Source organism: Rhinopithecus bieti, unplaced genomic scaffold, assembly GCF_001698545.2.
Source record: "Rhinopithecus bieti isolate Rb0 unplaced genomic scaffold, ASM169854v2 scaffold_20169, whole genome shotgun sequence".
Classification (NCBI taxonomy): Eukaryota; Metazoa; Chordata; class Mammalia; order Primates; family Cercopithecidae; genus Rhinopithecus; species Rhinopithecus bieti.
Genome location: NW_016810766.1, coordinates 2,212,116 through 2,222,024, shown reverse-complemented (window position 1 = coordinate 2,222,024; position 9,909 = coordinate 2,212,116). Strand labels below are relative to the sequence as shown.

The following is a 9,909-nucleotide window of genomic DNA, read 5'->3' as shown; positions in this document are numbered from 1 at the left end:
TCAGCTCACTGCAAGCTCCGCCTCCCGGGTTTACGCCATTCTCCTGCCTCAGCCTCCTGAGTAGCTGGGACTACAGGCGCCCGCCACCTCGCCCGGCTAGATTTTTGTATTTTTGTTAGTAGAGATGGGGTTTCACCGTGTTAGCCAGGATGGTCTCGAGCTCCTGACCTCGTGATCCACCCGTCTCGGCCTCCCAAAGTGCTGGGATTACAGGCTTGAGCCACCGCGCCCGGCCGAGACTTTTTTTAAAACATTAATTTGAAGACATGTATCTATCTTCCAATGTATGTAGATATGTATACAGATATGTATCTATTTATGTATCTATCTATTCATTTATTCTTCTATCTCCTTTTCTCCTTTTTTTTTTTTTTTTTTTTAAATGGAGTCTTGCTCTGTAGCCCAAGCTGGAGTGCAGTGGCGCCATCTCGGCTCCCTGCAAGCTCCACCTCCTGGGTTCACGCTGTTCTCCTACCTCAGTCTCCCAAGTAGCTGGGACTACAGGCACCCACCACCACATCCGGCTAATTTATTGTATTTTTAGCAGAGACAGGGTTTCACCATGTTAGCCAGGATGGTCTCGATCTCCTGACCTCGTGATCCGCCTTTCTTGGCCTCCCAAAGTGTTGGGATTACAGGCGTGAGCCACCATGCCCACCCCTTCTACCTCCTTTCCCTCCATTCATCCATCCATCCATGTACATCCATCAAGACTTCCATCCACCTGCCTATTGCCCTGCCTTTTCCTCTCCCTTTCGCTCTCCTTTTCTCTATCACATTGTTGGAGTAAAGGTAACCTTTTGTACAACTTATGATTTTCCTCCTTTTCCTTCTGTACAAATAACTTTTTTTATTAAATCTCATCTTTATGAATGTATCCAGCTAGTTTATTTGCAACAAATTCCTTTGTGATATTCTAACTTTAAAAGCTTACATCTTCTCTAGTGAAAAGTAATCCACTCTTTAGTGTCACACGGAACTTAATCTCTAACTTCACAAGTACATAAGTGACTCAAATTCGTTTGTGAGTTGAAACCATCAAGATTCTTTAGCTGTTTTCGTCCACTTGGCCTGATTGCTGGGGGAAAAAAACATAATTCATGTTTTCAAGAAAATGTAAATGTAAGATTTCCTATTTTGAGCTAAAGTCAGCAACTTGATTCATTTACTTGAGTATAACTGCTACCTATGCAATCTATAATGGTGGTGACATACAGTGAGCACTGTATGTCTAAAATTTAGTGAGCACTAAAATTAATTATCTACTCTATTTTACAAAAGGGGAAACCAATCCAGAGGTTAATGATGTGTCCACCATAACTCAACAATCAAGATCCTCAGGTCAGTGCTCTTTCCTTCAACATCCTCAGGAGTTCTCCAGGGGCACTGTAACGATGAGAAGGAGGTTGCAATGGTCTGAAAGTTTGTGTCCCTCCAAAATTCATATGTTAACATTGAATCCTCAATGTGATAGTGTTAAGAGGTGGGGCCTGTGGGAAGGGATTAGGTCATGAGGCCAGAGCCCTAATGACTGGGATTACTGCCCTTATAAATGAGGCCCCAGAGAGCTGTCCCTTCCACCATGTGAGGATTCAGTGAGAAGGTGCTGCTGATGAACCAGAAAGCAGGCCCTCACTGGACAAAGGATCTGCCAGCACCTTGATCTTGGACTTTCCAGCCTCCAGAACCATGGCAAATATACTTCTGTTGTTTATAAGCTACCTCGTCTATGGTTTGTATTTTTATTTTAATTTTTAATTTTAATTTTTTTATTTTTTTTGAGATGGAGGCTCACTCTGGCACCCAGGCTGGAGCACAGTGGCACAACCTTGGCTTACTGCAAGCTCCGCCTCCCAGGTTCATGCCATTCTCCTGCCTCAGCCTCCCAAGTAGCTAGAACTACAAGGCGCCTGCCACCACGCCTGGCTAATTTTTTGTATTTTTTAGTAGAGACAGGGTTTCACTGTGTTAGCCAGGATGGTCTCGATCTCCTGACCTCGTGATCTGCCTGCCTCAGCCTCCCAAAGTGTTGGGATTACAGGTGTGAGCCACTGCACCCGGCCTTGTTTGGTTTTTTAACCATAAACCACAGCAGTCCAAGTGAACTCACACTTCAGAGTACATTAATTCACAAAATCCCTGAGAAGAAGAAAACTACCGTTTCAAATATATACTTTTTTTCTTTGCATGTGTTAACTGTGTTTTTTTCACCTTGTTTCCACTGGGGGTAAAAAGCGTTTCTTTGCTTTACGAGTTTGAAATTCACAAAACTATACTGGCAGCGGGGGAGGGTAGCGGGAAGAATGAAACATTAAAGATATCTATTTGACTTCAATTTTTCAACATGGCAGAAGGCAGAAAAAAATCAGTTGCAGAAATGGAAAGAGGTAGGAGATCAGAGTAAAGAGTGTGTGGGAAAAAGGAAATCAAAGAGGGAGGAGAGGGGAGGTGAAGGGCAAAGGAAAGAGAAGGAGATGGTGATACAGGAATTAAAAAGAAATTATTTAGGCAGATAGGGTAAGAAAGTTCTCAGTAAGGTTTTCCTTTTAATGAAAAGCAGCCCCAAAATCATTTCTTTTCTAACAAAGAGTAGCTTGTAAAATTGAGCTGCAGACGTAGAAAGGCAAGCTAGAAGCTTGCACAGGCGAATGCTGGCAGCTGTGCTGACAGGAGAAGGCTACCTGGGACTAGGCATGTTCAAAATGGCAGCTCCTTCCCTTTGCCAGCCACGTGCACAGTAAGGAGCAGGCAACATGGCAAGCCAAGTGGAAAGCCTATTTGCATAATAAGGTTAGTGTGGTGGGGCATGATGGCTCACTCCTCTAATCCTAGCACTTTGGGAGGCCGTAGCAGGCAGATTGGCTAAGCTCAGGAGTTTGAGACCAGCCTGGACAACATGGTGAAACCTCATCTCTACTAAAATACAACAAATTAGCCAGGTGTTGCAGTGTGCGCCTGTAGTCCCAGCTTCAGGAGGCTGAGGCAAGAGAATTGCTTGAACCTGGGAGGTGGAGGTTGCAGTGAGCCAAGACAGTGCCAGTGCACTACAACCTGGGTGACAGAACGAGACTTCATCTCAAAAAAAAAAAAAAAAAGAAAAGATTAGGGTGAGGTGGCTAGCCTTCCAGCCTTCCCCGCAGACTATGTAAACATCACACTTGGTCCAACCAATCTTGGGCCTTACATAAATCAGACACCATCTCCTCAAGCCTGCCTATAAAATCCAGTGCACTACCACTCCGGGTCGGAATTCCCATTTTGGAGCCCCTCTCTCTCTCACAAGAGAGAGAACTGTTTTCCTTTCTCTTCTTTTGCCTATTAAACCTCTGCTCCTAAACTCACTCCTTGTGTGTGTCTGCGTCCTTAATCTTCTTGGCTCTAGATGATGAGCCATGAGCATTTACCCTAGACAACAATGCTGATTCAATGGGAAAAGGAAGAAGGGTGAGAGAAGGGAGTGGAGAAAAGCCAAGGACTATGTTGGGTACCTTCCATTTGCTAGTTCAGGGCTACTCTCCACCCTCCTCCATCCTGCCTTCTGCCTTACAAGGTGGACTTACAAGGTAGTCATTAAGTGTGTCCTTCTTTGGCTTCTGGTTGGGTTTGGCCAGTGGGGTGGCTTGGCAGGTAAATGGATGGTGGAGGGTAAGTAAGGTCAGGGTATTAATTCACCTGGATTCCTTTCTGAATGGCCACCTGGGGCTAAGCTGTGTCCCTTGCCTTAAGATCATCTTTCTTCCCAAGGATAAAGTGCTCCTTATTTTTGGTCACTCCTTTGATCTGGTACTCCACAGGCCTGGGGTTGGGAACAGCTCCTCCCCTGCTCTGGGTTCCTGTTCCATCCCTTGCAGTTTGCCTTTACTGTCCCAATACCTTTGTAAACAAAACCTCCTCAAGTGTTCCATCTGTGTGGACTCTGGTATTACGCAGGTATTACAATGAGAGGAAGGAAATGAGAAAAGGGATGAATTCTATGAAAGACAGCCTGGGTAGGAGGAGGATAAAATATAGACAAATAATCCTATGAATGCTACAACAGATTCTTGAAGTTTTCAATACTAATATTTAAAAGTGTTAGAGTTTTGTGGTAAAGAAACCTGTTCGACTATCATTTATAGTCAATGAGTAGCATAAATATTTGGAGGCATAAAGGACACAACCAAGTAAAAGGGTAGGCAGAGTGTAGAGGGACAGCATAGGTAACTGAGTGTAAGGCTATGAAGCCAGTCATAAGCTATCCATGGTTTAACCAGTGTTGTGGTTAAGTATGATGTCTTCATGAAGGTAGTCTCAACTACCTTTTCCACCACTGACTTCTTCTCCACGAAATACCAGCTCCACCACTGACCTTGGACAAGTTACATAAGCTGATTCAGAGTGCTCAAAAGCCTCTTGCTGTACTTTTTAAGATTTTATAAATTTTTGGGTAATCAATCTAAGGTTTTTTTTTTTATAAGCTCCAGTCACCTAAGTTATTCAAGTTTAAATGTAATGATCTCATAACATAGTTTTGTAGACTCTACAGGATGAAACAAAAATGCCCTGGAAGAACAGGAGGTATTTTTTTAAAAAACAAAAACATCCTGTCTATAAATCAAATGGACAACAGCTGTCTGGTCTTTGAATTATCTTTTGTCCCAAGATTAGCTGGGCTGCAGAGAAAAGAAAATAATTAAGCATCATTATCAGTTAAAGTCACCTAGTAATTTCTACAATAAAATGATCCAACTATATTCAGAAATTATCGTGAAAGCATTCAGCCTTCTAGAAGAATTATTATTGAATTTGTATTAACCCCTGGGCTAAGTATCTAGGGACTGTTTTTAAAGAATTGCTAATGTAAAGAGATATGCTACTGATCTCTTAATCTGATCACATCCAGCAAGAGTTATTTGCCCTGGGGTCTGAGCTACATTGTAATAAAATCAAAGGACATAAAAACTGTGGCAGGAACAGTGCTGAAATTGGAGAAGCATCATTATGAATAGCAACAAGTATGGAGATGCATATGTAAGAGGGTAACTAGAGTCAATATAACCACTATTCTTCCATGATTTAGGGTAAATAGATAGTTATGGCTCATCTGCTAAATGATCTACTGGGTAGATATTTATGGATTATTATACAGTATATTATTGAGGATAAGTCTGGTTAAAAACAAATAGAGAAAAGAGCAAATGGCACAGGCAGGCTTTTAGTAAGGTCATCATTTGTAATATTTCTTGGGAAAATCTCTCTCAGAAATTCCTCAGCATAGCTAATGTGCCATAGAAGGACTCTCATTTTAGGAGTGCATAAATTCACATAAATTGCTATAATAAGGATTCATCCCATAACCCTTTTGGCATAAATGCACATCTGGTCTCTGTTTGTAATGAAATCAATTCAAAGCCCCACAGTGCATTAATAATAAAAATGTCCAACATATTGCAACCAAATAAGCTCTGAAAATTTGAGTCTGCAAGATTCTGTCACACATGTGTATACTTTTAACACTGATAAATGATTCGGTTACAGAACATTAATCAGATGCCTTAAGATTCCAAAGGTAGACTTTGAAAAATTATAATTATTATTTCCACAGGAAAACTCATATGTATGTATGCTAGAAACTTTTACTTGCTTAATTTATAATGCCTCTTGGACTTTTATATCTGTAGTTCACAATACCATAGAAATTTTATTAATAATAAAATTATTATAAGCAATATAAGAGGAAATTCATGGATTTGCACTTTAAAAACAACAAAATTCTAGAATTAGCTCATAACGTATTAGAGGTTGTCATTAAATGTGAAATTAAATTAAAATGGAAGAATTTTCTACATCGATTTTAAAAGAATTCTTGACTGTTTTGTTTCCAACAGCTATCATCAAGAGTAGATAATATAGTTTAGCAAAGACTTTCTTGTTAGTCACAGGATTTACCTTCTGTGTTATATGATTGACCCAAGGAGAAGAACAGTTGCTGAGATCTGGTCCTTGGGGATCCCAAATTCCATCAGGAGCAAGGCATAGATAAGTTGATACACCTATAATAATGAGAGAAATATATCTGTTTCTTTTTCTGAAAATGACTTCACATCCATGGTATATTTAAAATGAGCAAAGGTAAAATGAGATAATTAAATCGACATAATGTTTATTAAAACACCAGATACAGTGCTAGGTAAGCATTTAGCACTAGAGAAATGTAGTACTCCAAACAAAAATATACAATATGTTTGAAGCACTTGTGGCAGCCACATTAGGTATGGGGACTGTTTTGTTTTGTTTTGTTTGAGACGGAGTCTCACTCTGTCACCCAGGCTGGAGTGCAGTGGGAAGATCTCGGCTCACCGCAACCTCTGCCTCCCAGTTTGCCTCAGCCTCCCAAGTAGCTGGGACTACAGGTGCACCCCACCACGCCCGGCTAATTTTTGCATTTTTAGTAGAAACAGGGTTTCACCATATTGGCCACGTTGGTCTCAAACTCCTGACCTCGTGATCTGCCTGCCTTGTCCTCCCAAAGTTCTGGGATTACAGGCACCATGTCCAGCAGGGGACTGTTTTTAAAAAATTTCATGTGTGAGATGATGTGATATGTGCCTCCATGGAGCTTAGTGCTTGACTTTGTAGAGGAAAGGTAGCAGCTGAGCCTTAAAGGAATAAGTGTGAAGGTTTTTCAGGAATAAAACAAGGTGGAAAAGGACATTCCAGGTGGAAAAGGACATTCCAGGTGGAAAAATATATGCTCTTTGGGAAACCTCAAGTTTTTTTGAACTGGGGTCTACTGGACTGGGGAGTTGTATTTAATTAAAGTGGAAAAGTAAACCAGATCATAAACTCCCTTGTCTATCATCTATGGGTGCTGGAAAATCAATGAGAATATTAAAAGAAGAGATAGATGATGAGCAAATTTGAGTTTTGGAATGATATTTCTGGCAAGAACATGGAAGATGAATTTGAGAGAGTAATGGAGTGATGGTGAGGAAGCTATTGCAATAATTCAAGTGAGAGATTGTGGGGGCCTAGACAAAGGCATAACAGAATGGACAGAGATGGGTAACAATGAGACTGGGGTGTATTGACAGTAATCCCTGAGGGCTTCAGAAAATTTCTTTTCCAGTTGTCACAGACAAATAATGACACATTTCTGCAGAGCAAAGTGCTTTCAAATAAAATGTTTCACTAATCTTCAAAACAAAGTTCTGCAGTAGGCGGCTATTATTATTTTTCTTTTAGAAGTAAAGGAACTGGCCGGGCGCGGTGTCAAGCCTGTAATCCCAGCCTTGGGTAGGCCGAGACGGCGGATCACTAGGTCAGGGATGAGACCGTGCTGGCTAAAGCACTGGTGAAGACCCCGTCCTATAAAAAATACAAAAACTACGGCGAAGTGGCGGGCTGCCTGTAGTCCCAGCTACTGCGGGAGGCTGAGCAGGAGAATGGCGTTGAACCGCAGGAGGCGAGCTTGCAGTGGCTGAGAAACGTCACTGGCACTCCAAGCCGGGTGAAGAGTGAGGACTCTGCTCACAAAAAAAAAAAAAAAAAAAAAAAAAAAAAAAGAAGTAAAAGGAACGAGACCTAAGAAACTAAGGAAACAGAGCTTAAGAGAGAAGGTGGCTCCCACGTTCTCTGATTCCAGGATCACAGAAAACTTCATAACCACAAACACACAAATAAACATTCTCCCTCTTTTTCTTAAATAAAATGAATATTTTTGAATGTTTTTAAATATTTTGCTGAAAAAAGTGTATTTTTTATAAAATCAAGATACTCTTTGGTCTTCCCACCCACCATTTCCTATACCACGGAATATGAAATGATATACCCATATCAGAACTTTCTAAAAAAAACTTTTTTCCTTGAAGTATTCAAATCAATAATACCCAAGGAGAAAGTCCCTGAGAATGCAAGGTGACATATATTGTGAATTTCTCTTATTTACATATTTTAGAGAATAATGCAAACGTGACAAGGATTCATTTACGAATATCAATGTATGCAACAATAAGAAAATCAGAATGCCTTTGCTTAAGCAAAATTAATAATAATATGGTTACCATGTGAAGATATTATGAATTATATCAGTAATAAAATAGGCAAAGAAGGCCGGGCGCAGTGGTTCATGCCTGTACTCCCAGAAATTTGGGAAGCTGAGGCTGGCGGATCACCTGAGGTCAGGAGTTTGAGACCAGCCTGGCCAACATGGCTAAACCTGTCTACTAAAAATACAAAAAAAAAAAAAAAAAAAAAAATTAGCTGGGCATGGTGGTGGGCACCTGTAATCCCAGCTACTCAGGAAGCTGAGGAAGGAGAATCTCTTGAACCCTGGAGGTAGAGGGTGAGCCGAGATCATGCTGCTGCACTCCAGCCTGGGCGATAGACTGAGATACCATCTCAAAAAAAAAAAAAAAAAAAGGAAAAAAAGTATTGAGTTCTTATCTATCCCCTAGAGGAAACAATGCAAGATTGTTCTCTGGTGGATGCATGAGTGCTAGGTTGACTCCTGCAGCGTGGTCCCCAACAGTGTTCGGAGCCTTTGACCATCAGAGGACAACTACAATGGCTGATAAAAAGGAGAGTCAAACGTTCTCTTTTGTAACATGTTAGGTCGTTTCCATGATAAGCTTCTAATATAGAAGTCCTGGACCTCATTTTCTGCAATCAATATCTGATGGTTGGTGATAAGCATGAGACTAACTCCCAGCAATCAAGTAATCCCCTCTGGACTGCTGCATAGAAAAGCCGAGCCTCTAGAGTAGCCTGAACATCTACAGCCTAACTTTACCTTGACCCAGAGACTACGAGGGCAAAACGCAGATCTCACAGGTTACCTGTGACTTAATCAGGTTACATTTTCAAATTGGAAAATAGATAGCTTTAAATTGTAATTTAGCTGAGTTCAGAATTTAGTTAAATGTCAAGTAATAAAATATGCTGTAATGAAAACAAAGAAAGAAGAAAGATGGGAGAAAGAAAGAAAGAGAAAGAAAAGAAAAGAAAAAAGAAAAGAGAAAAGAAAAGAAAAGAGAGACAAGGAGGGAGGGAGGGAGGGAGGAAGGAAAACGAAAAGAACACTAGAAAATAAAGCCAAAGTAACACAACAGTTTTAACTCAGTGCTTTAGCACAGACTTACCTATAGTTCCTGCAGGGCATGGCTGCTTTGCTATCTGTCCTTGACGGGTCTTAAACCACATGATTTCTCGGGCTTCCACAGGCTCACAGCTCTCTTCGAGAACTGGGATTTGGGACGATGCTGATGGAAGGTGTGTGGTCATGTCATCAAGCACCTCAACAGCTGGAGATGGGGTGCTAGTACTCCGGTTTCTTCTTCCTGACACTGACAGAGTGGTACTCCTTCCTGGGCTCAAAGTTGTGGTCCGAAGGGTGGTACTGGTGGTCGTGCTTCCCATGCCAAGGGGTCCTGTGGTAGAGATATCTGAAATAAAATTAGAAAGAAAACACCTACATTGCTTGTTCACAGTAGGACCTCAAGATGTCCTAACACTTTAGAAATTATTTTTATTTGACTGTTGAAAGGGCTTTAAAGCTCTAGAAGTCCTCATCCTGATTTTCATTTTAAACATGGCAAAAATAAGCCAATACCAAGGTATCAGGGTGCCACTTGAGTATCAAAGCGACCAACTGATCACTGCCAAACACAGGCTTTTAATGGTTCTAGAAACTCAAATCCTAGAAAACAAAATTACAGCACAACTCAACTCTTCATTCATAAGCTTCTTAATGCTTCCCAGCCTTTTTGACAATTGGAGGATTAAAACTTTAAGCCCTCTCCTTAGAATTATCAAACTTTGTATAGAAGAGGGAACTATATAAAATTTTATTTTCACATGAAGTATAATTTGGATTTCTATATATGCAGCAAACAGGGGAGAGGCCAAAAAAAAAAAAAAAAAAAAAAAAAA

General features: G+C 40.8%; 1 protein-coding gene across 1 annotated transcript in view; it reads right to left on the bottom strand.

Moving 5' to 3' along the window:
* LOC108542669 (adhesion G protein-coupled receptor L3) overlaps positions 1 to 9,909 on the bottom strand; it is a gene marked incomplete at its 3' end in the record, with an annotated part of 115,669 nt that overhangs the window by 101,632 nt on the left and 4,128 nt on the right. The window contains exons 2-3 of the mRNA XM_017892774.1: positions 9,120 to 9,448; positions 5,929 to 6,032 (exon numbers count right to left, since the gene is read on the bottom strand). Of these exons, the coding sequence (XP_017748263.1) occupies positions 5,929 to 6,032; positions 9,120 to 9,448 (433 nt within the window). The remainder of the gene's footprint in view (positions 1 to 5,928; positions 6,033 to 9,119; positions 9,449 to 9,909) is intronic.